The sequence below is a fragment of the Mycteria americana genome, chromosome 7 (assembly GCF_035582795.1).
Source record: "Mycteria americana isolate JAX WOST 10 ecotype Jacksonville Zoo and Gardens chromosome 7, USCA_MyAme_1.0, whole genome shotgun sequence".
In the NCBI taxonomy this organism is placed as follows: domain Eukaryota; kingdom Metazoa; phylum Chordata; class Aves; order Ciconiiformes; family Ciconiidae; genus Mycteria; species Mycteria americana.
In genome coordinates, this window is record NC_134371.1 from 388,035 (window position 1) to 413,222 (window position 25,188).

Consider the following 25,188-nt stretch of genomic DNA (forward strand, 5'->3'; position numbering starts at 1 on the left):
CAAATGGCTTTCAGGGAAAGGCTATATTTGGAAATCATTTGAGCACCTCAACTGTCTTAGTGTTATTTGTTTAGTCAGTCTCAGAACAAAAGTATTTTCATAGTATTTACAGTACTTTTCCTCTCCCCTTGTCCTGCTGAACATGCTCAGTAATATAAAACTGATCACGTGTTAAATCAAGCTTCTCCACCAAAAGAAACCAGTAGGAAAAAATTTGAACATGTCAAGCAAACCAAATATTGAAAGTAATTAGCCTTCTTTCCCCTTGAGCAGGATTTACTGGCAAATATGTCCTGGTATGGCAAATGTTCACTGTAACATTTTAAAAAATACAGTGTGATACAGATAACAGCGGCAACAGTTTCACAAATCTGTTCAGTGCAAACGCCATACTCTCTGTATTCTGTTTGCCTTCTGGAACGAAATCAGAGTCTGAGCAAGAAGCACCGTACACATGCCGAGAAAACATTAAAACCTTAGTCTTCTTTTGAAATATGAGGCTGTACCACCTAAAAACAAATTGGTGGAAAGTAATACTTGAAAAAATTCTTTTTACAGAATGTGTGTACACAGCTCAGCACGTGGATCGATATGCAACTGATATTCCCACTTACCAACACAAGAGCTACGCAAGGCAGTTTGCCTGTCTTTCCAGAAACCCTTTTTATCAGAAATAAATTACACTTAAGTTTTTTTCCACACATGCACACACAGAAAAATGCTTTAGATAACACTGCTGTAAGTGTGTGTTCATTAGTCTGCCCTCCAGCCCCCACTTCTGCGGTCGGGTGTTTAATTACAGGGTGGAGTGGTCCCCAGGCTACTTATGTTTCTTCCAGTCACAGCCAGAAAATCTCTGCAGGAACTGACATGCCAGAGTGTCACTGCTTCAAGTTATAGCTGGTTCCCTGTCAGCAAGGTTAGCTCGCTGTTCACCAAAACACCCATCACTACTTTTGTTTAATAATTCTTGAAAATATGTTTAAATACAACAAATTGCATTCTACACTTCAACAGATAATAAAGGCTTTAACAGGATCCAGTTGGGCTATTTTCTCTTAATTTGCTTCTCAATTTTCTTTTACTAATGACTATAAACAAATCTTTATCATTAAGCTGGAAAGAAATGGCAATTTTTTTTGCCTTGAATATAGGAAAATGTAACCTCGTATGCCTGGTTTGACCAAACAGGATTTTCCAGCACATCTTCTGGCTTGAACCCTGTATATTATTGCACATAGTTTTAAATGCTGCTTTCCATAAACAATCTTAAATTTCTGCAGAAAATTCTATTTTCACCTGAAAAACATTACACCACTTGTAAAATATTACAATTCATATGTGATCATTTTATAGCTAAGTATTACTCCCAAAAGCAGTGAGGTATAAAGAAACACATTATTCCAATTAATTTTTATAGAAATGAGAAAAGTTCTGTCGGATAAATAAAACTGGGGAAAGAAAACAAAGACTAACTTAGGTAACAAATTACATACACAATGAAAATTTTATTTTATATTAAAAAAGGATGGTGTTAATCAGAATATTACTGTTGACAGGATTTGGAAAAAAATTAAAGACACTTTGGGGTTTTATCCATGCTTTTTTTTTTAATAAAGGACTTGCATTTTGGGCCTAAGCAACAAGAATCCATCAACTTGGAAAACTGTCTCTGTGTCAGAAATGTGTGACAGGAAGGTGAAACCACAGGAGATCATTTTGGTATTAGTCAAAAACCAAGCTGCAGACAGATTATGTTACGTAATTTTTAGCCAGAGGTATCTGACAACACCTGCTGGCCAAGCCCTAGCAAGAATTTATATAAAATATTTATTTACGAATGGTCTGTTACAGTGCTCCTGTCAGTCAGCTGCTTCTTCTCTGTCCTGTTCTATTGAGAAAAATGCACGCAAAGTGCAGAGCAATGAGATCTTCATTCCGGTGGTAAACCAGGTTAATAAAAAACTCCTAAGTTTGGACCCTGATACATGTCCACCCCATATTATAAACCATATGCAGTAACACACAGAATGGCAGGAAGAAAGGAAATGTATTTTTGTGCTTTGCTAGTAACTCAGAGTGTGACAAGAGGCAAAAATCTAAACTCTTGTGCAGAGTAATTCAAAGACCGGGCTCTTGAGTAATCCTTTGGAGATTCCAAAGCCACAAGGCACAGAAACCGTTATAGAATCATGTAAATTATGCACGTATTCGTTTTTTTAAACAGTAAACGTTCTCTCTCTCTCCCCTCATGCATTGTCTATATGCCATTCATTAGGCTGAATACACACACACGCGGTTGAATATGAACTCAAGACACTACTCTTCTGACTGAGAAGGCTGTAGGAAACAAGTACACGATCTCCCCGTAGCCCTGGCAGTTTAACTCCCTCAATATCCTTAGGTAGATGCTTCATCAGTAAGTGTTTTATTTCATTAGTAAACATTTTGTCACTGCATATTTACCGGGTTAGCACAGTGCCACTTAATCTGCAATGAATCTGGAGCAGAGATACAGAATCTACCAAAATAAGGCACCGTCGCCTTACCACGTTACAACTATTACATACTTTCAGGCCTATTAAACTGCTTTGAACCAAATTCCAAATGTCATAAATAAAAAACTCTGGCCAAAATTACTGGCCAGAAGGGATAGGCAGTTATGCTACCACACTTCTCAAAATCTGTCACTAAAATAAGGAAGCCTCCTCCCGCGTCCCTAAAGATACGGATGCTATAAATACAATACACACCACTTGTGCTGCAGCAGTGCATTCCGTTTGTGAAAAGCCACCCACGGCACGAACACGGCGGTTTCGCAGTTCAAGCCTGGGCTGGAGACCCGGGAGCCCGGGTTGTGCAGCTCCCCGTCCAGAGCCTATTTTACCTCCAACAGGTCACACACACACAGTGTCCTGTTCCCGCATTCTGGAAAACTCCCTGCAACAACTGCTATTACACCTATTTTTAAAAAATCAGTCGCTGAATCTTGGACGCGTGTCCAAGCAGGGAAGCAATACGGAACCGACAGCTACAGGCAGGGCTTCTGCCCCCGCCTCTGGAAGCAGCCCTCCAGCCCGCGCCCGGCGGCTCGCCTCACCCGCTCGTCTTCCTCTCCCCACCGCTGAGGTGGGAAGGAGTTTCCTCCCCGGGCCTTCGCATCCTCCTCGGACCTGGAAAGCCTCGGCGCTCCCCCGGCGCCCCCCGGCGCCTCACGGCGCTGGCACCCCCCGCCGCCGCCCTCCATCGGGCGACTCCCGCCACCTCACGGCGCTGCCCCCCGCCCCGGGCGCCCCCCGCCCCGGGCGTCCCCCGCCACCTCACGGCGCTGCCCCCCGCCCCGGGCGTCCCCCGCCACCTCACGGCGCTGCCCCTCCGCCTCACGGTGCAGCTCGCGTCCGGCCGGCGCGGCGACCCCCCGTCCCCCGTCCCGCTCTCCTGTGCGCCAGCCCCGGCCGGCCGGCGTGAAACCTGGCCGACGACCCTCCCCCGGTGCGGACCAGGCCACGGCAACCGCCCTCCGGCCCGGGACCCCGCGGCCGCCCCGGGGCCGCTGCCACCGCCGAGCGCAGGAGCTCCGGCCGCGCTCCCCGCCGGCGCCCCGCAGCCGCCCGCCGCCCCACTCACTTGAGGAAGTAGCGCTGTCCCGTGTGCGTGAGCGCCATCTCCCAGCCGGGCGGCAGCGGCAGCTCGTCCGTCACGTCGTAGGAGCGCTGGCGGAGGTGCGCGTGCTGCTGCGCCGCGCCCGAGCCCACGAGCGAGGCGGGCGAGGAGTGGGAGCGGACGTGCTGCGCGGCGGCGGGCCGCGGCGGGGGGCCGCCCGAGTCCGTGCTCGACTGCCGCGAGTGCGAGCCCGAGTCGGGCTCCTTGAAGAAGGACTCGGGCAGGATCTTCTTCCTCCAGGAGCTGGGCTTGGGGTTCATGACCGCGTTGAAAAGCGCCTCCAGCTCCGTGTCCAGGTCCTGCGTGACGTGGATCACCTGCTGCCCCGGCGGCGGCGGCGCGGGAGCGGGGTTCATCTTCCACCCGTCGGCCCCGACGGCGGGCGCGGACGTCCCAGCGGCGGGCAGTCGCCGGGGCCGGCCCCGCCGCGGAGCTGCCGCCGAGGACGTGCCCTTCGCGGCCGGGCGCGCGGCTCCGCGGGAGCAGCGCCGCTCTGCCGGAGCGGGCGGGCGGCGAGGCGGGCGGCGCGGGGAGAGCCTCTGCGCCCCCGCCGGCAGCGTCGGTGTCCCGGGCGGCCGGCGGAGGGGCGGGCGGGTCAGCCCCCGGGCAGCGCGGCGCCCTCCCCCGGGCCGGGCCGCGCCGGGCAGCGGCGGGGCGAGGGCCGCGCCGGCCCCTCCCGCCCGCCCCCCGGCGGCCCGGGCCCAGCCCCCAGCCGCGCCGCGCCGCGCCCCGCCCCGCCCGCAGTTATGCAACCGCCGCGGAAACTTGGGGCGCTCGGAGCCGCCGGGGGGCGGGGGCGGCTTCCCGCGCAGCGGAGGGGCCCTCGGGGCGGCGCCGCCGCGGGCCGGGCCGGGCCCGCCGGGGTGTCCCTCAGAGCCGCCCGTGGCCGGGGCCCGTCCCCGTCCCCGTCCCCCGTCCCCCTCCTCGCGCTGCCCCGGCCGCCGCTCCCCCGTCCCGCGCGAAGCGAGCGGAGGCCGCGGGAAGGCGGCCCCACGGCCGCCGGGCGGGGCGGTCCGTTCCGGCTGAGCGCGGCGGCCGCGGCCCCGCTCGCCGCCGGCCCGGAGCCCTGGGCGCTGCGGGGGCCCAGGCGCCCGCAGGCAGCGGTGCCGGCGGGGGCTGCGGGCCCGGCCCGGCCCGGCCCGGCCGTCGCCCCGGGGCCCGCGGCGGGCGCGGCAGCTGCACCTTCCTGTCGCGCAGCGCAGTGCAAAGCGTTGCCGCGGGGGTCGAGGAAACCTGGAGCGTTTTCTCTCCTGATGCAGCTGAGTTTCTGTCAACCTAATTAGCTTTGCTCTGAAGCCATTATTCAGCAAGTTCATGGGTGATAGGAATGTCTGGAAGCAAAGCGATGCTTAAATTAGTTCGCATACAAGCTTCATGGCGTAATTTAGTGATGCTGTGGGGGCCGCGTAACGGGGAAAAAAGGAAGGACGCGTTCACGGCGACATGGACTGCAACTGCTTTGGGGCAGCGTAGGTAAAGCTTAGCCCTTGGCTGACCGGTACGGATTCAGCGCAGAGTTGTGTCATAAATCTTTCCAACTCGCTATCCATAGGTGGTATCTCAAATACAGCTGTGATACTTCGTGGATCTATCCTGACCGCCTGTTCTCAGTCACTTGTCCTCTGTTTAGTCTATACCAGAAGCCAGAGCTGTCATCAAAATGCGTTCCTGAGGCTTTCTGTAAAGAAAATGTAATACATACAATTTTTTTGATCTTGTCTTTTATATTCCTATTTTTTTGGTGCACTTGATACAACTTTTGAATGGTGATGTGACCCAGAATTTGCTTCAGTTCAGTAGCTGCATCTGCAAAGAATATTGCTCGCTTTCCAACTTCAATGTTGGTCTTTACAATAGGAAGCATACGGTGTTTTTATGACTACACACATACAGACATCACACGTTGGGTATACAAACTCACAACATTATTTTAGTAATGCATTTCTTAATTTTATTTCTGCATTTTGGACAGACTCCAGGCCGTGCCGATCGATAAGAATACATCCTCCCCATTAATCAGAATCTGCATTAGGAAAGTCTTAGGCAAGTAACTTTTTTCTGAACGTACTTATTTCTTACTCATTTCTCAAGAAGCAGCATGCACTGTTCTGAGCTTCATTTGGCTTCTCCAGCGTGGAACTCGGACCTGACTCGTGAACAATCTTTGTCCCTCGATCAGCGTTACATTCAATATTGGTAACGTAGATTCTGAGTCAGAGCTTAAGCCCGTACACGAACACTGGATTGGGACCAGCTAGCTCTATGGAATGGATCTCGCTCGTGCATTTCCTGATTTCCTTGCTTCAACAAATATTCCCTGTCATTTGTGTTCCCTTACATTTCCTGCTCATGGGTGCGTTGGCGAGGCAGATCTCCTCCTTGTTTTGTTTGGTGCTTTTTTTCTTGCCACATCTGCTATATTTCTGGTCAGGAAACCCAGTACTCCTGAGACTTGTTTATGCTTCCCTTCCCTAAGCGTTTTCCATGCTATCTTTTGTGCCATTCTGCTGCTGCTTCCTCGCGGGCTGGCTGCTGGCGTTTCTACCAGCTCAGGCAGCTGTCCCAGTTACAGCACCTGCTCCAGGGCTGCGCAGATAGTACGTGTCATTTCTTCCTGCAATTCCCTTGTTTAAAACCTTTGGGTATTAGATGATTGTGTGTGTGTGCATGTGATTATTGTGCAGATAACGATCTGAACAGGAGCGATTTTTCGTACAGCTTTTACAAGGGCTTTTTTGCTTCCTCCAGGCCTCTGTACGCTTGAGTAGAGGCACGCCCATCTACCTATTACATTCCTTTCCCGATGACATGCCTGTCCAAGGCAAGGCTCTGATAATCTCATTCGTGGTGACATCTCATCTACGTTAATTAGACCACTTCCATGAGACAGTGTGGCATCTCATGAGTAAGTATATGCACGTCTGTTCTACACTGAAGCAGTATTTATTACAGCCAGAACTGTTGTCTTCAGCACGATGATGGTATTTCAGCTGCACTTTTTACTGAATTAGTAAAATTAGCTGCTATTGTACCACTTGGTGTAGGCTAAAGCGTCTTTCTCCACTGATCTGAAAGCGATTAAAACTGTAAGAATAAATCCTCATAGTATTGTTGTTGTTATTCTTTGTTTAGAAAACAGTAACTTCCTTCTTCGGACACAAAAATAGGATATGACCACCAGCTTTTATAGAAAATGATTCAGTATGTCCAAGTCCATGGAAGACAATGACACTTCCATCACAATGGGATTGGATTAAGTGATAAAGGAACCAAACCACAAATGTGACATAGAAAGCCTCCTTATCTTTACTTCTTTCTTCTCATTACAAAATCGTACATTATAAAAAATAAGACAATAACATTATTTCATCTCAATTTCATGTGCTGTTCAAATGTTTTTGAATAGTACAGACTTCTTTTATTCATCTGAAGGATTCATAAAAGGACAGTACTTTGACTATACCCTGTTTGTCGTACATTTTCTAGCAGCAAATTCAATCTATACTTCAGTGGAAAGCTAAGCAAACAGATCAGAAGAAATAAGTGCACTTTCAAATGTACCCTTAGATAATGAGCGTCTAATGGTTTAACGAAACAATACCACATGCTGTAATTTTTAATCTAGATCCATCGCTGCTTTGTATGAAAGCCCTACATACATTACATTTTTTCTGAGAAAGCCTACATTGGTGAAGATGCATGTGTGATATCTATTATAAAATAAAACATTCAGGATTCCCTGGCAAAGTCTCACGCTCGCTGGGTAACTGAGTGACAATTACACAGCGCAGACCAGGAAGATCGTGCGCTGTTCCTGCCTTCTGTTTGGGTATGGACTACGCAAAGAGGCTTTAAGCAGTCATTAACTACCTCTACTTGCTTTCATGTACTTCAGTGAAGAAGAGCCACGTATCAAAAGAAAGCTTCTATTCCTCCAAAGTAAATATGGAGAACAAAGAATACAATGGAACAGTAGACATGTCACGTGAAGTTTCAGTATACAAAGGTATATGTGTGCATCGTACACCCACATTTACACTTTAGAAAACATGTAGTTTGTCATGCGAATTAATAATTTTTATTTGCACTTGTGGCAATCGGGTATTGTTTAATAGACTTTTTTTGTGTATTATGTTCTTGCTAATAGTTCGATATTAATCTAATTTTCAAGAGACTTCTTCTGGAAAGGTATACTTCAGTAAATGTATTGTGTTTTTTAACAAAGGGTCAATGCTTAAGGTTCTGGGTTTTATCTGTGTGCATTTCACAGCTATTTGTTTCTCAGGTAGCTAACAGCTTTTAGACGTCACTTGGCACCTTGGAATGCACGCAAAGAATATCCTACGTAGCCAACTGCGATGTGATTTATTTAGTACAAAGACCTGGGGTATGTTATGAAGTTTCACCAAAATAGCTATGTCAGCATCCCTCCCCAGCCAACATCTCCAAGCCAGCAAAACCTCTAATGTGGACACAGTCTGCTAGCAAAAAAAACCCCCAAACTTCTGTCAGCTTAGTTCATGTTGTTTTGTAAGTTGATGTAATTTTACTGGCAAGAAAGCTATGTGAACATCCATAGTAGATGGCTGCTCAGACATTCATTTCAGAAACAGCTGTGCTAACCAAAAAATTGCACCAATGTTTGTGTCTCGGAGGTTATTCCCCTTACAGCAAAGCCAGTGGAATGGGACATACCAACGCTGCTCGTCCGCATCAGTACGAAGTCAGATTACACTTAAGCAGTTTGCCGCAGTGATTTGGGAAAAGCTGTAGTGTCTGGTTTGCAAACAGCTGAAGCCATGCCAGAAGTCACCGCACCACAGCTGCTTGTTCCGGCTTCTTTACTGAGGTTAGCGTGCCCCCTCCCAAGCAGACAGTGGAACAAAACACACAGACGCACCGTAATCAGCGTGCCTCGGGTAGCTTAAACTGCTGATGAAAACGAGGTTTCCTAATATAGCTGACTTTGCACATAAATGACTTAGGAAACAAATTCGCATTTGTGGAAATGGTGGTAGTGTTTAAAGGACAGAAAACCAGCTAGTCTTTAAGACTTTCAGTTACTCGAGACAGATTTGGAAGATGATTTTTGGCCAAATTCTGTGGGATAAATAAGTCCAAAAGTAGTCATGTAAAATAAACTGGGACCTGATCTGCTCTGGTGCTTCAGAATGAATGTCCAGAATTGCAAAAAGAAAAAAAGAAATTGCTTAATACAGTGTGATCTTATTGGCAAGAGTTGTTCCAGAAGAGTTATGCCAGTCTGGCTCCCTGCGTGAACACTGCTGACAATACCAGAACAATTACCTGGCTAACAAGACTAAAATACACAGGAGTATCTACAGCCGAAAAAATACTCTGGAGTAGCTCTGCCAACTTGAGCAGTAGGGTAGTGCAGAACAGTGCTGAGAATCATACCAGCACAAAAAGTACTTTTTCTAGCATAACTAATTTATCTTGCAGAAAGATACAGTAAGATACAGTTTTCTTTTTTGTTAATAAAAACTACATGTATACAGAGAGGCTTTTCTGATGTAGATTTTGCCAGGAAACAAAGCAAATAGTTTAATTACAATCAGATTTGCTATTTTGGGAGAGTCTTCCAGTTTGAATTTCCTGCGTCCAATACACAGGGCGTATGATTTGCTCAAGCTCAGCAGGGCAGTTTGAAACAGCCTAATTATTCCGACATCCTGCTACTGCTGTAGTGTAAAACAGACCAGTTGTCACCTAGTAAGGGTCTATGTATATAAAAATAAAAAAAGGCAGTGTCTTCTACCTCTTAACACATCTCGGACACACGCTGTTGGTCGTACTTGTCGCTCAGCGCTGCGTGTTTCACCCCTCCCCTCTCCGCAGAAGATAAGGCCTGCGTGGCCTATTCTGGAGTCGCAGGATCCTCTGTTTCCCCTAGGAGCAGAAGTACCGTTCCTGGTCAGTATTCCCGGGCTTCATCGTGCGTTTTCTTTTTGCCTGGCGAGTCGTCCTTGACGCTACCTGGTAACCTTTGTGGGAGCAGGAGCGGGGAGGAGAGGCGAGTTGTTGTTCTAGGAAGCGTCACAGTTGACCAGTCTAAAACCAATCATTTAAGATGCGGTCCTGCCATTGAGCACGTAGGCGACAGCAAAAACAGCTAGCGAAGCAGAAGCAGAAGCATTTCTCTTCCATGTGCCTTTCTGTTTAGCTGCAGAGGGAGAAGCCCAGGGGTGGGTGCTAGTATGCAACCCAACAAGAGCCTTTAGTCTTTAGGTGGACAGAAGTAGGCGACCGTCTCCATCCGCCAGCTGAGGGACCGTGAAGTGAAGATGTACTCTGACAGAGATAAAACTGCACGGTTTTTTCTAATGTTGATACCTGGAAGAGTGGAAGACATGGTATTGCTTTCCTTCTTGTTTTGGTTTTATGATTTTCATTAGGAAGATCTGAAATATTGGACCTGGTGCAGCAAGGCATTAAAAAATTAAAAAGATGCAATTATAGAATTTACTCAAAAAGGATGAAAACTTTGTATGGTAAAAACAACCTACACAGAAGTACTCAGACTGCACACGTCCTTTTCAGCATATTTGTCGACTGATTTATAAAAGGTCTGCGTCTTGCTTTCTTGTGAATTCTTGATTGCATCGACTATGAGACTGTATGCTAGACTTCTTTGTGAGATGAGATTTTACAACACGTCCCTAAATTAGCCAGGGTTAGGAGGAAATGCCCTCAATATTCAGATCACGTGAAGCAGCAAAGATCACTGAAGAAAACCTTTTTTTAAAAAAAGTGCCACAACCTCTAGTAATTAGAAGACAAATGATAAAATCTCATCTCTTTTATGTAACAAAGTTTCTCAAAAGATCCCAGGTTAGCTTTACCGGGGCTTGAACGCTTGGTTCTCAAAGCACTGACTCTCTCAGTTCAGATCTACTTGGAACAGTCCCAGCTGCTTTCGTCCTGCGGACTGCTCGCAGCCGTCTGCTGGCCGGATGCTACTGTCCAAGCGGGCTCAGCTGGCAGAAGGGGACACCCGAGCGCTCTCCGCATGGCCTGGGTTCGTGCGAAGTTAGCCAAGCTTCACCAGCCCAGCCTCCTCAGCAGGGCAGGCCGCCACGGCTGCCCCCCGCGCTCCCTTTCCGCCGACTGTCAGCAACATCCGAAACGGCAATCCCCAGCCAGAACCGAGAAGCGCTTGGGAAACTTGCGAATCTTAGATCTGGAAATCGGGAGACACGTTTGGATGTAGAAAAGCATAAGCAATGGTGATTTTAAAGGCCACCCATGTCAAATTATTAACCACCTCCTGAAATTCAGAGCAGCAGGTTTTGTCTCAGTAATGGTGTGAGTACCAGCTGAGGGACTTCTCTAAAATTAGGGCTTACTTAGGGCTTCTGCTGAAGACAAACCTAACGGGACAGAACTGTTTCCCTGACCTTGTGGTGGCTCCATGAACACAGAACGCGTGGAAGGCCTGGTAGGGAAGCTTCCCGACTTCCGCCGTTCTGGTATTTTAAGTATCTGTTAGGAGCACTAGGAATACGACGTTGAATGCTCACACGCACAAGGCACGCTATGGAGTGAGATAGGTTCCATAAAGTGAAATTCAGTTTTAATCTGTTTACTTCAGTTTTCCTTTTGCCAAAAAACTAACACTTTGATGGAGCAATAGGGAAAGGAAAAGAGTAAGATCATAGAAGGTTTTACCTATTTAATGATGGGGAAAAAATGTATTTAATGTGTTTTGCAGCATATTTGGTCACTATGGCTTGTATCTTAGCCTGAATATTATCTACATTTTGGGATGTACGTAATATTCAGGATGCAAGTATTTAGAGTGGTGTTCCTCTTACAAACTTCATCAATCTGATAGATGGACTGAAGGATTGCCTGTCCTCATGTATTTAGAATAAGTTGGCATAAAGAATCTAGAATAAGCAAGTCATACAGCTGATGATCATGGTAACTCCTAAAATGTATTCTAAAATTCTATTACACAGTCACAGTAAAAACTGCACTTCTACGCCCGCGAAAGCAGTCTGCTCGCTGCTCTGTCTTCAGGAGCACTACTGGTAATGTTTAAAGCCTGCCACACTTCCAATAAATCAAACCCCAGAACACTAAATGAAATGCTAGTGTTTTCTATTGATACAAGTAATCTGATGGGTAAGTGAAATTTTGAATTTCAAGATACAACTGCAGTAATCAAACTGCCACAATTTATACTTATCTTGAAAATAAAATCAGCAAGAGTATTTAAAAAGAGAGATTGTGCTGTAATATACCTGACCCTGACCACAAAGCCAAGCAGAGAGTGACAGGAGACTTCCTTCCCTTTATTTAAGTAAGAAGCAGCAGAGCTTTACTCATGGAGTTTTGCCAGGTTACTCCTAATCTCGGACTTCCTTTCCTACACCCTAGCTATTGTTAATGTTACAAAGTCGCAGTATAGGAAACAGGCATTCTTATAAAAACTGGAACTGAAACAAAACCACCATTCGTACCTTTGAGTCGATACATGGACACGTTTCATCAACGGCACTAAATTTAAAAACAGGTCTAATACATTTAATGTTAAATTCAAAATATAACGTTAAGACAAAATCTTAGTTCGGTGGGTTTTCTGTTCAATGAGAATTGTAGGGCTCTTCCAAAGTTCAGATACTGATTTTATTTACATATGTGTATATCTAAACTAACTCCATAGCTGTTCAAATGAAAAGTTTTCCCCACATAATTCAAGGAACATCTAATTAATTAGCAAGTTAAAAGGTGAAAAAGTATTTAGTACATTAAATTTCTTGCTTGCAAGAAAGCGTGGCAGGGACAAGCAAAAGTACAAGAAAATAAAGCTTGTAGGAGAGTCCGCATATGCTTCAGAGACGGAGACTTGATTAAAATTTGGATCAGAAACTTAATAGATTTTACACAACGGACTCACTGTCCGTTTTGTAAATCATACAGAGTTCATGTAAAAGGATTTAAAAAAAACAGAAGGAAGAAAAGCATTGTTTCTTGAGTTTACTCAGTGCTTAAAAGAATATAAATGTTTTACACCACCAAACAACCTACATCATCCTGAGTTTTAAGAACTGAGTTATATTATGTTCTTTGCTAAGTGGCTTAGCAAATTAATCAGCAGATTCAAGAAATGTTTTACAGGGGTTGAAAACGGCAAGTTTTGTTGTTTTCAGTTTAAAATTGATCATGGATTTGGAAAATAAAAGGTGAAAGACATTCCAAGCGAAGTCTTGAGACTATGAACAATTCCTATTAGGAGACAAATACTGAAAATGACTCTACAGCAAAACTTCTCCTTTGCAGATTACAAACCCCAAGCTTTCTGCCCTCTGCTGTTTAGACCAGGAAAAACCAAACCGGGACACACATCTGTTCAGAAGCGTATAGCTAAGGGCTGAGCCTAACCCTGCTTTTAAGAAAATAATCTAGTTTAAGCATAAACTAGTTGGATTTTTAGTTGTTCTGTGCACGGGGACTCTGCACCGGCATCAAGCTCGCCCTGCTTAGCGGTCCACCAAAACGGTGCCAGGGAGCCATTTGCCAGCTGCTTACTTCACAAAGCCAACGGTTGCTTGGCAGACGCAGGAAGGGCAGTTCTGCAAAACCCACTTAAACGCGCAGCAAAACGAAACATACAGAGGTTCTATGCTGAGGGGCACCGATTATGTTCCGTGCTTAATAGATTCTAAAGATGAAACAGTAATACACGCAACGTCCTCACAGATTATTCAGAACTTAACTGGTTTGTACATCACTTCAAGATTAAAATGCTGCACTGCCTACAAATCCGTTACTTAACTTTTTCAGAGCTAAGCTGAAAGTCGCTTTTTTCTGTTATAAAATCAACAATCAGTTGTTCCAGACTTACAAAAAAATAGTAGAGAAATGGCCTCAAATTTAACTTTGCTTTTAGTGGCTAGATACCAGAGCAAATTTTAAAAAGCCTATTAAAAATAAAATGGGTTAAAAGTAGCATTACGTATTTCTGTCTTTTTTTTAAAATAGCTTGTGAATAATGCTTTATACTCTCCATGTCTTGTTCAAGGGTTTCTATAAAGCAATTGCAAATTCATGAGAGGAAACAAGTTACATTAAATATAGCTTTATATGTCACCTTTAATTTTGGATAGTTTACATTAGAACTGAAAAATCCAGATGCACGAGTGAATTCTTATTTTACCGCTGTCTATGGGTTACCGAAGTGGATGCTTTTTCACTCTCCAGCTGCCCTAGAAGACAGCAGCCACACAAATACCGTAACTCCGACACGGGTAACGCCAGTCGGTTCGGTGGCACCAACAGCGTAAGCGTCACTCGCTGCGCGTTCGCACCAGTCATCGTGCTCTAGATGCGGTGCTGCTCTGCCTGGCAGTAGCACTTCCGTCACTGCAGCTGCAAAGCCCTCGGTAGCTGCCGCGCGTGCTAGGACGACAGGGAAAGGGGGAATCTGCAGAGCTGCAGGAAGACCCATTCCAACCTCACATAAAGGGAAATCTACCTTCCTAGTCATTCAGCTAAAACCCCTGGCTGCTGAGAAGCTGCTTTTCCAGGCTCAGTGTTTCTCCCAGAACAAACCGAAAGGTACAATCCAAAAGCAACGTGCTTGGTGTAAAGGATCTTTCTCCTGACTTTTCTTCTTGAGTCTGTTCGTGGATCACTGCCAGCGTTTGAGTTTCTCCAAATTTCACCCAGCTTCCAAGCTTAACCTTGACCATCCTCAATTCAGGTCACTGTTTGTTAGAGGAAACAAGACCATTCAGTGCCGCAGCTTTTACTCCTGCGCTACTGCAGTAAGCTTCAGACCAGGGACTACGCAGGCTTTCTAATGACATTCTGTATTCACAAAATCCGCTTTGAACTGTCCATTTTACTCACGATCACTGAGGGAAACCCCCCCCTTCTCTTCTGGCACATGCTTCAGGACATGACACGCATGTAGACTGCCAGCATTTACCATGATGCCAACTAGCTCTACAGCAGCTAGTTTGCTTTTTTTAAAAAGTTTAAGAGACACAAAGGTAAATGTGTTCAGATTCCTAGGGCAGTAGTGAGATGAGACACGAAAAGCTTCTAGGACTTGTATCTAAAACATCTATTTTGCTGCTGTGAGTTCTAGACCATGGCCATAGCAAGGAGAGATGGAATAAAGAGAAAACACTGCCCCACATATAGGCTGTTCATGTATTTCACCAGAAAATGTAGGCCAATTACAAAAAAAAAATACTAATCAGAAGTCCCAACTAGTAACATTTGATCACATTTAATTACCGCTATTATATGTGAAGAAAATTCTATGATTCTATGAAAAAAGTCACCACATCTGGATGGTAAATGAAACACATTGCTGATTCATATATGGGAGAGGAAATTAAGTTTGTTCACACCATCGCCGCACTATATAAAGCAACTAGAGAATAAGCAACTCCATATTCTAGACAACTGACTTTTTTAAAGTGGTAGTAGGTGTTATTGATTAAAGCACTTCTGCCATGCAGGTTTCGTTTGAAATAGTACCTTTCGAAGGTACAAAAAATTCAAAAGAATAAGAAAATAATGCATTTGTGAATGTCAGAACCCAATTAATACAGAAATTTATGGTGTTGCTATGAAAGACAGTAAATATACAGTTATTGCCAGAATCTGTATGTTGAAGTTCTCTCTTGTCTATTTGTCCTCTCCAATATACTTTAAGGGCTTTATGATGCACCTTCACTAGTGACAGTAAAACATGAATTAGTAAAACTATTTAACCTTAGTCACAAAAGCTAGAAAATACTGCATTAGAATACAATTGAAAAGTGACTTTTGACATAACCTTTGTTAGACATTTTTCTTAAAAATGAAAAAGCATCATTTCTGTTGCAATACTTAGCTAGTCTTTCCTTTACGAGCACACTATTCAAACAGGGGAACAAAAACCGTTGCATCACAACATGAAGATCATCAGATTTAGCGGAAGTTAACACTATTCCTACTCTGCCTCCTAGCCCATGGTTTTATTTTTGCAATTTTTCACATCACCTTTACGTACAGAAATAATCAGTATGCTAACTTACGTTTAGGCCACTGGGTTTTCTGTGACAACTGCTACCTGCAGAAAGCATGAGACTGCCTGGCAGGGGTTATGGCTAGCTTTATTAACATGGAAGCGTTAGCTTAATTATACTTTCTTTCGTTAGGTAAGAAGGGTAGAACAGCAGTGTAACATCCAGCCTCCGAGCGGACTGAATCCTTTGGAGGAAGAGGGCAGTAGTCCCACGTGTACTCTTACACATAGATGAGTCTCAATGGAAGAAACACTCCTGTAAAGTATCATTCCCACCAGCACAGAGTTTTTTTTAAATTTCAAAACAGAAGCAGAACCAAGGGAAAAAACTACTTGATAAATGTAAATGTGCAGCTTCATATAATATTGAGACACTCTACTTAATGCAGGAAAGCTCTTCAAGTAGACCTATACTAATTTAGAGCTAAAGAAATTCTCAGCATAGCATGCTGAATTTCTACATTCGCAAGTAGAGCAAAACCAATTACCTATCTCCTATCAGGCAGGTGTGTAAAGGTAGCACTGACAGGCATTCAGCCTGTAATTACTGGCTCAAGATCCTGGCACAGGAAAGCATTTCATCTGATCCAGATGTTTATTTTTCCTCAAAATGTATTTGTGAACATTGTTTTCAGTTGTTTCACAAACCACTTAGTAAGACAACAGCCACGGATCAATACTATTTCATGTTGCGCACTATTCTCCTGCAATGGTTTGTTTTCATCTCCCCCAACGCTTGTTCCAGCTGCTGAATTAGGTGGAGGAGGGTAGAAGGGTCGGTTTGCAACACCTGGGCAGTCTGATCTTCATTCTGATGAAGATGTAGCTTTATAGTCACAGCAGGCTTAATCTGTTGTCTCAAACTTCTGCTTGCAAGCTGCGTGAGGGAGTTTACATGGCATGGGAATAGGGAAACAAACAAACAAAAGTTGGTTATCGGTTCCATATTTACAGTTCACACCAGGTTTGCAGGACCTGCTCAGAGGACTGTTTAAAAATCCTTTTCATCCACATGAAGGACATATACCATCTATTATTTAGTTTTATCGTTAGGCAATACTAGTCCACTTTAATCAATGCTTTCGTAATATTTCTGAAAATTAGGTGATAATTAAGAACGAATATACTTAGTATATGCTAACATTTTAAAAACACCAATGGAGCTCTGAATTCAATTTTCATAAAGCAACAAATACTTTGCATCATTACATATCCTGTTCATCTCATAACTAGCTGTCTTTGGCACAATAACAAAATTATGTCAGTTTTAAATACATGAAAAACTGCTGCCTCAATTACTTTGAAATAATATAAATTCACTGTTTAGTAGTTGTTTATGATGTCAAAAAAACGTAAAGTAAAATATAGAATACTGGAAACATAACAGAAGTTACCTGCACATCCAGCCTCCACTCAAGGCTGTGGTAGCTGGGAAGCTTTGGTGCCAGCTCACTAAGAACGCTTCTGATCTCCTTCCTGCTATCAAGGTACAGCTGGAGCAGTAACTTGTTCAATTCATCTGAGAATCCCAGAACACGAATGGAATCTTGGAAGTCTGTCTCAGAAATCTAGAAATAACAATTCAGGCCTTAATACGAAACTGTGTAATAATCGTTATTTGTTGAGAAACAAATACAACTGTAAATGAACATTACACACGGCATGGTGCAGTTATTTTCCTGCAGGAACGTGTGAGGACAATTCTACAGCTAGGACAAAACAAATCATCCAGCTTTTAAGTGATTTACACATGTTGATGTATTAGTGCTGATTTGCATGAGCTTCAGGAACGGTTTTAGATTTTTTTTTTTTTTGAAGAAAAACATTCAAGATCCCCACATTTAAGCCTTCATATCAGAGAACAAAATGCAACACAAGAAAGCATCTGAGCTTTGCCATGAGGAAGTACATATTTCGATCAGCAACTTACCAACAGTATGTTAACATAATATTGATACTCAAATTATAAATACTCTGAAATGATCTGAATGTCTGCACATGTAAGCGAGCACCAGGTACAGCTTTAAGGCTCATGTTACAGTAACTCAGAGTGGCCCCAAGACGCCGATTCCCACAGGTCCATGCCTTTGTGCTGGACTGCAGAAGCTCGGTTCATCATTGTGGAAGCAGTTACTTATTCAACAGAAAATGTCGTACCTTTACAACGCATTCATACCATAAACAGGTTCTGTGATCAACTATAGCCTACCATAACACAATCTGTCAGTCAAGCCACCTTAGGGGAAGGGGAAGATACTGCAATATTTCAATCCCTTCCCCACCCGCTCTTCAGAACAATGCCTGCTTGAGTTTAATTTGGAATTACTTGTCTCTGTATCCCTTCTCCATGTCTTCGTTGTTCAAATATTCTACTACATCAATAGTAAAAAGTCTTTCCAATAGAAACAGTAATTATCCAACTATTATTCTTTTAATATCTGCTTACACCCACCCAAACTTCTGATGTCAGTAGCTGAAAAAGCTCTCAAACCCACATAAGGAGTCCTTAACAAGGGGTTAGTACGGCACACATCCTGTACAGCAGCTGAACAACAAGAAAATCTTCACTCAAGTTTTGTTATTTAGACAGAGCTTAATTCTGGAGTATGCTTCCCTATACGGACTGAACTACTGCATGTTCTTGCTATACGCTATTAAAAATGTTGTCAAGTTTTAGCTTCAGACACTGAAGTTCTGCAGTTCTAGAGTCATCCACAGATGCAGCGTTTCGGTAAGAGAACAGCGTAAGAGACACCTTTTTTTAAAATTAGAATACATGTCATCAGAACTTTGAACTAGGTTTTCTCCATTCGTCAGTACTTTCAGAGCTGTAGGTGTTTAGAGACATCTCTTGAGCATATCCCCGAATTAATTTCACAGAGGTATCCTTACCATAAGCTTGGAGCTCTCAGTAAGAAGATACGTTAGTCCTTCTACCCCATGCTGAATGGTGTCAACGCCGACGTTAAGTTTTCCTGTAAAGAAAGCACAAAGTACCTTTTACTTCCTTATTAATCTGCCACAGCAGCAACACACAAAACTGCAAATTCATCCGAAGCTAACTTGCAAAACACGCACAGAAAAAAAAAAGAAGCGGAGGGTTGCACACCCTTCAAATAATAACGTAAGGGGGTCAAACAGCAAGTTAGATCCCCAGCCAAAACAAGAAAAGCCCAAGCCGATGTCTCATGGCCGGTACGGGCAGGGCCGCACGCTCCCGCCCTAGCACTCGGCGCGGAACCCAGCGCTGCGGACAGGCGCAGCTCGCAGGCTCTCTCCGGAGAGCGGGGCCCTGCCCCCGCCGGTACCCAGCGCTCCGCTCCGCGCCGCCGGCCCTTCCCCGCCTCCTCCGGCAGCTGCGGGGCACAGGGGGCCGGCGGCAGCCCCGCACCGCCGCGGCCGTGCGCCGGGGGCTCGGCGGACCCTTCGCGGAGCCGCCGTGGCAGCCCCCGCGTCTCCCGCTCCCCCGCCCCTGCGGCGGAGCCGCTACGGCCGCCGGCCCGCCCGGCCCCCCCCGCTCCCCACGGGCCCGCCCAGCCTCCCCGCTCCCCACGGGCCCAGCCCGCCCGCCCGCTCCCCGCCCTCAGCGAGCCCGGCCCCGGCTCTTACTGGCGGCTGCCTCGCAGGCCCGCGGCGCCGCGCCCCGCCGCAGCAGCTCCACCGCCAGCCGCCCCAGCTCGCCGACGGCTGAAACGAGAGGAGGCGACTCTGCTGCAGGCCCCGGCCGGCCGCGCCCGCCCAGCGCCCCGCCGCCGCCGCCGCCTCCCCCCCGCGGCCGGGCCGCTCCCCCCAACCGCCGCCCCCCCGGCCGCCGCCGCGGGCCCCGGGCGAGGCCCGGCGGGCGGCGCGGCGCGGCCCGGCCGGCTGCGGGGCGGGAACGCTGCCGGACCTGCGCCGCCCAGCCGCGGCAGGCAGCCCAGGTGCGCCTTCTGCTCCTCCGACAGCACCAGCAGCATCCCCGCGCCGAGCCGCGCCGCCCAGGAAGGGGCGGTCGTGCCCCGCGGGCCGGGCCCGCCGCCCCGGACGCGCCTGGGCGGGGCGGCGGGCCGAGGCCGTGCGGAGGGCGGGCGGGCGGGCGGAGCAACGCCCGGTGGCGCCGAGGACGCCGCCCCGCCGCGGGACAGCCGCTCGGCGGCGCGGAGGCGGCCTTCGCCACAGCCGGGGGCAGCGCGTTCCGCCCGGGTCCGCGCTGGCGCGCGGCGAGGCGCCGCTCTGGCCCTCAGCAGTGCGAGGAAAGCGGCGTTCGGCGGGACCGGGACGCGCACCTCGTCCGGGGAGCTGCGGGAGGGGCCCTCCCGCTTGCGGGGTAACAGCACGGGTTCAGGGGCAGCGCTGCCGGCTGCCTAGCAATGTAATTTCTTAGCCATCCTCACAAATTAAAACAACTTTTGGTGGTGTATTAGGATTACAGATTTTTGTTTCTAGTTTTTGGATTTCAAGCACGACCTTCCAGCAGACATTCGCACTGGAAGTAGCGACGTTCCTAATCAACTCATCCAAATAATTTTATTTGCCAAGTCTTTCTACGCATCGGACCTGTGCATTCCACAGACAGTCCTGCCATATTTTTTCCAAGCTACAAAGTAGATTTTTTTTAATTCTCTACTTTGTACATCTACCTGAACCCGGGAAGGTATTACTCACAGAATCACAGAACGGTTTGGGTTGGAAGGCACCTTACAGACCATCTAGTCCAGCCCCCCTGCCACGGGCAGGGACACCTTCCACCAGAGCAGGTTGCCCAAAGCCCCGTCCAGCCTGGCCTTGGACACTTCCAGGGACGGGGCAGCCACAGCTTCTCTGGGCGACCTGTGCCAGTGCCTCACCACCCTCAGAGTGAAGAATTTCGTCCCTATAGCTCATCTAAATCCACCCTCTACTCCACTCAGGACAGACTATTCACTAGGCAGGACCACTATTCACTGGTACTGCTAAAAAATAATTAAAGAGTCTTTATTTTGGATTAAACCAGTTTCTGGTTGGTATAACCAGAAGCTGAATCAAACAACAACAAAAAAAACCAGTTCAGAAACTAACTGGCCTTCTCAGTTGCTGATTCCTCACCCAAAGCTTCCTAATTTCAGTCATTCATCTGAATTCCTTCTGTCCTTTGCCAGTTTTAACCCCTGCTCAGCAGATGATTTACTTTAGCAATTTCCAGTGTCCTGCTTATAGTTCCTCTCTTATCCATCATCGGCCCTGAAAAGATTATACTCTGCCTTCGTAACACTTTTCATCTGAGGAGCACAAAAGATCTTAAAACATTGTAACTCTAAAACAAGAAATAATATGATCCCCAGTTACAGATGGGAACACCAAAGCAAGGAGAAACTTGCAGAATAAGTTAACCCATACTCCATGCTACTATAGTTAGAGCATTTCTAGGGCTTGAACTAGACAGCTTAAGAGTGCAGACAGACCTGGGTGGCGTAGCTAAGGTTACGTATAACGAGCACAGCAGTACTCTCACCGCATTGGAAATTCCTGGAACGCAGAGGACTTCAAGACATTCTCTCCTATTTGGCAAACTGCATTTAACTCCTGCCATAGAATATATTACAATTTGCAAAAGAGAAACTGATTGTGCAACATAACTCCCTTCTGAGTAAGAAGAAAATGTATTTTTAGCACTTTTGGTCTGTTTTGCTTACGATTACTATTCCTTGAAGTTATTGATGCATCATTTTTTACTCTCCATTTAGTTTGTGATATCTGGTCTGAAGGATACTTTATGCTGACAGATCATCTCTGAATTACAGTAAGATTCACGGATTTTTGTATTTTGAAAGAGAACCAGGGAACTGTGTTTTGAAAGCATATAATAAATCACACATTTTTCTGCTGTCTCCAGTTCAGGGGCAAGTGAAGATAGATGTTTTAGAAGAAGATACTTCCTTTAACGCTACTGTAAATAAAACGGAGGTTCACAGGATATTCTTCCTAGGAATTCTGCTCAGAAAGGTTTCAACCGTGCCTCTCATTTTGCAGCCACAGTCAAATGCAAACAACTTTAGAAGACCGGAGCTTGTATTTGAAAGTGGCTGGGATCTCTAATTAGTTGACAAACTATCAAAATAAGTTTTTACAAAGACCAATTCTCCCATGGGAATAGGATAAACATTATGTCCATTAGGATCTCCGTTATATTTCTTTACCAAGATATGTAAGGAATCTCTCTACAAATATCAAAGTTTGGTGGTTCAATATTAAGTTTTTTGCAGGAAACTGCCGTCATCTTCTACTCATATTTAAGATCAAGTGACTCCAAGAAGATGGATTAATTCTGTCTACTCTTCTCTTGGCCAACAGTTTGGCTTTGCTGCTTAGGATAATACATCCTTTGGCCCTAGAAATTCCTAACACATATACGTATGCTGGTAGAATTACAGATATGCGCTGTCTCCTGTCAGCAGGCTAATTGACCAGTCAGCCTCACAAGAGTTAATGCATTAGCTAAATGGAATTTTGAGAAAGATACAAGTTTTACTTGTGTATGTTTCTAAAGAACATACACATCACATAATGAAAAACTTTGGTGGATTTTTTTTTCAGAAAATAGTACAGAAGTGAATCCTAAATGGGACAGCTTACCTTATATTTTTGATCTTTTTCACACAAACGTATCTCCATTATGTTTGGATAATTTCTTTAAGCCAGAAATCAGAAAACCTTTGGTTTACCTTGAAGAAACATGTACGTATACGCGTGTGCGTATTTTAAGAACACAGTACAGTAACAGACTGTGAAATCATAAACTAAAGGTGATCAGAAAATAAGTTTACAAGTGAGAAAAAGGAATACAAATCTTATGCTTGAAAAGCAAATTGAAAAATGATGGGAGAAGGTAAAAGAGAAATAAGACTGAGGAGATAACATGCATGAAAAAAGGAGGACCCCCCCCCCCCCGAATATCTATACGTACAATAAGTGAACTACTCTAGGAATCTTGGTAATTGGCTCAGAACGGCAGCTTGTTTCCTTTGTGCCATAAGAGCATCAGTAGGATAGTGCAGAGAAATACACAGTATACATGGCAAGGAAAAAGAATTAAGCAAAGTCAAAGACTGGAAACAAAATGAACCAACAGTAATATGAAGATATTATCTACCTAACTGGAATGTGCAAATTTGTAGAAGGATTTGCTCAAAAGTAGGCATGTACCATCCAGCTGCAAAACTGTGATGTTCTCCATTGCCACAATCTGGTGGGATCTGTCTTTGTGAAGCCCTTTCCTTAGCAGTCATCCAGTCCACTCAGGAATCCTATGGTATGCCAGGCAGAAAAGAGACATACTGTTTGAGCATGTAAGCACCCTGTGTAAGATATGACCATTTAAAAACAGCCCAAGCATGAGCTCAGAAAATTGACAAAGTTGTGGAATACTTTAACATTCCGGGGGGGGGGGGGGAAGGTATATGCAAAGGCTAACTCCACTAATCTGTGTAAAGGCTGTTAGCTCCCCAGCTGGCCTTGAAATAATAACAGATGTAGCTGTTAGAGAGATCCATACCTTGTAGCAATGCTGCCCATAACCTTACAAAGAAACTGGGGGAAAAATCCAGGTATTACCTCCCATTATTCAGATGAACTTTTCCATTCATCTTCTCCTGATAGGGAAGATTGGTGTCATAAACTAGAAGCTGTAATATGTGCTTTTAAAATCCCAGAATGTTTTCACAAGTTGCCTTCCTTTTTCCTCAGTCACTAGATCTCCCAATACATTGGTACTTCTGTCACAGAAAATCACAAAGAGTCGCACAGATCCAAATGGCTGACAGAAGCTGCCAAAGCAATAGGTAAGGTAAAAGGCCATCTGATTTTACATGTAGTCAAGTATTACAGCGGTGAGCAATTCATAAATTCATTAAGTACTCCTGCATTTCATATTTGGTAGGAAAAAACCCTTTAAAAATCAGTGGTTTTTACATCCTGGCTTCCCAGTGAAACAAAATTGACCCGAGAAATGCCTGTTCACTTGCTATTTACTCCCCACCGCACCAGCTTGGAAACTTAGCAGCCAGTTTGGCAAAGGCAAAATGTTTCAAATACAATTAAGTTCCTTTACCTGTTGTGAATCTGGTCAAAGGATAAAAACGTATACTGTTTCTGAGTGGCTGGTCAGGCAGACGTAATTCTAGTCTGCATATCCTTTCTATGTGGATAGAACATCCTATATCTTGCCCAGAGAAAATGTTATTGTAAGCATGAAGGAAAAGAGTAATTAAAGGAAGACACAAATCTGTATAGAAGTGAACTTTAGAGAAAGGCTGCATGATTTTTTTCCATAAATATTATTTTGTTAAAGCATACCACACGTTGAAGGAAAAGGACCTTCGCTCACTATTCTCTTAAGTCTGAGATCCTGCAGGATACAAAAGTGGTAACTGGCATAATATAGCGAGTACGCTAATTGTCATAGAATCATTTAGGTTGGAGAAGACCTTTAAGATCATCAAGTCCAACTGTTAACCCAGCACCGCCAACCCCACCACTACACCATGTCCCTGAGCGCCGCATCTACGCGTCTTTTAAATACCTCCAGGGATGGTGACTCCACCACTTCGCTGGGCAGCCTGTTCCAATGCTGGACAACCCTTTGGGTGAAGAAATTCTTCCCAATATCCAGTCTAAACCTCCCCTGGCACAACTTGAGGCCGTTTCCTCTTGTCCTACAGCTTGTTACTTGGGAGAAGAGAGCAACCCCCACCTCGCTTTGCTAACCTTCGTTTTCCCCCCCCTTTCCTCCCATCCTGTTTACTTTTTGTGCTTAGCTTACATTGCTCAAGTGTGTTTTTCTGGTTGGCTTTGGTTTTTTTAAACACAGAGTTGGGCTAAAGCTAGCGGAGGGGAAAAACCCCCTTGTCTCCCACGCTGTGCTGGAACGCGATGTCCTGCTCGGGAGCCTGCTCGGGAGCCTGCTCGGGAGCCTGCTCGGTCCTCGGCCGCCCTGCCGCTCCGGCTGCCCGCCCTGTCACCCGGGGGCGCGAGCTTCCGCACGAGGCGGCGGGCTCCGAGCTGAGGTGAAGGCAGGGAGGGGGCGGCCCGGCGCCGGGGACGCGCCCACGCCAACCTCCGTTGCCTGCTTCCCCACGTACCTTCGCGGGACTGCCCTGCCGCCCCTCACGCTGCCTGCGAGCTGGGAGGGGACGGCAAGCCTTGGCCAAGCCATGCTTCCGCCGCACTCGAGGCGCCGAGGAGGCCGCGCCGCGCCGGCCGCCAGTGTCGGAGAGCCGTGACAGCGGACACGGGCGGGTGGCTGAGGAGAGCCGGCGGGAACCGCCACCGCCCGCCCAGGCCGAGGCTGCGGCGGCCACAGCTGGCTCTGTGCCCCGCCCCGCTCCCTGCCCGGCCGCAGCGCGCGGCCCCTGGCGGCGCGGCGGAGGCAGCGCCCCCCCCCCCTCACCCCGCGGGCGGGGCCGACTGTGGAGCTTCGCGCCGCCACTCGCCTGCTAAGCCCGCCCCGCGTCACGCGCCGG

General features: G+C 46.3%; 2 protein-coding genes and 1 long non-coding RNA gene across 8 annotated transcripts in view; 1 reads left to right on the plus strand and 2 right to left on the minus strand.

The window, feature by feature from the left end:
* The window catches only part of WWTR1 (WW domain containing transcription regulator 1), an 84,992-nt gene extending 80,675 nt beyond the window's left edge, over positions 1 to 4,317 (minus strand). The window contains exon 1 of the mRNA XM_075506671.1: positions 3,628 to 4,317. Coding sequence (XP_075362786.1) covers positions 3,628 to 4,019 — 392 coding nt within the window. The 5' untranslated portion in view covers positions 4,020 to 4,317. The remainder of the gene's footprint in view (positions 1 to 3,627) is intronic.
* Positions 4,318 to 4,761: 444 nt separating this feature from the next.
* LOC142412066 (uncharacterized) lies at positions 4,762 to 11,052 on the plus strand. Of its 2 annotated transcripts, XR_012776358.1 has the most exons (4): positions 4,762 to 5,136; positions 5,636 to 5,706; positions 6,412 to 6,568; positions 7,289 to 11,052. It is a non-coding gene; the product is annotated as an uncharacterized LOC142412066 (long non-coding RNA). The 2 variants fall into 2 exon arrangements; XR_012776357.1 differs by lacking the exon at positions 4,762 to 5,136 and having other exon boundaries at positions 5,150 to 5,706.
* A 3,855-nt stretch (positions 11,053 to 14,907) lies between these two features.
* Positions 14,908 to 24,959, minus strand: COMMD2 (COMM domain containing 2). Of its 5 annotated transcripts, XM_075506698.1 has the most exons (6): positions 24,911 to 24,915; positions 19,602 to 19,669; positions 19,322 to 19,399; positions 18,605 to 18,687; positions 17,107 to 17,280; positions 14,908 to 16,589 (listed from the first exon to the last, which is right to left on the minus strand). In XM_075506698.1, exons 2-6 carry the CDS (start codon positions 19,666 to 19,668, stop codon positions 16,392 to 16,394), a joined length of 600 nt encoding a protein of 199 aa, XP_075362813.1. In that variant the 5' UTR covers position 19,669; positions 24,911 to 24,915; the 3' UTR covers positions 14,908 to 16,391. The 5 variants fall into 5 exon arrangements, with proteins under 5 accessions (XP_075362813.1, XP_075362814.1, XP_075362817.1 ...); XM_075506699.1 differs by lacking the exons at positions 19,322 to 19,399; positions 19,602 to 19,669 and adding an exon at positions 22,821 to 22,974 and having other exon boundaries at positions 24,808 to 24,959; XM_075506702.1 differs by lacking the exon at positions 19,322 to 19,399.
* Positions 24,960 to 25,188: the final 229 nt, after the last annotated feature.

Coding starts and splice junctions, on each gene's coding strand:
- COMMD2 (XM_075506698.1), bottom strand. CDS start 19,668: ATGCTGCTGGTGCTGTCGGAGGAGCAGAAGGCGCACCTGGGCTGCCTG. Junction 17,281..18,604: donor CTGAGAGCTCCAAGCTTATG/GTAAGGATACCT, acceptor TGTTATTTCTAG/ATTTCTGAGACAGACTTCCA. Junction 16,590..17,106: donor AGTGGAGGCTGGATGTGCAG/GTAACTTCTGTT, acceptor TCCCTCACGCAG/CTTGCAAGCAGAAGTTTGAG.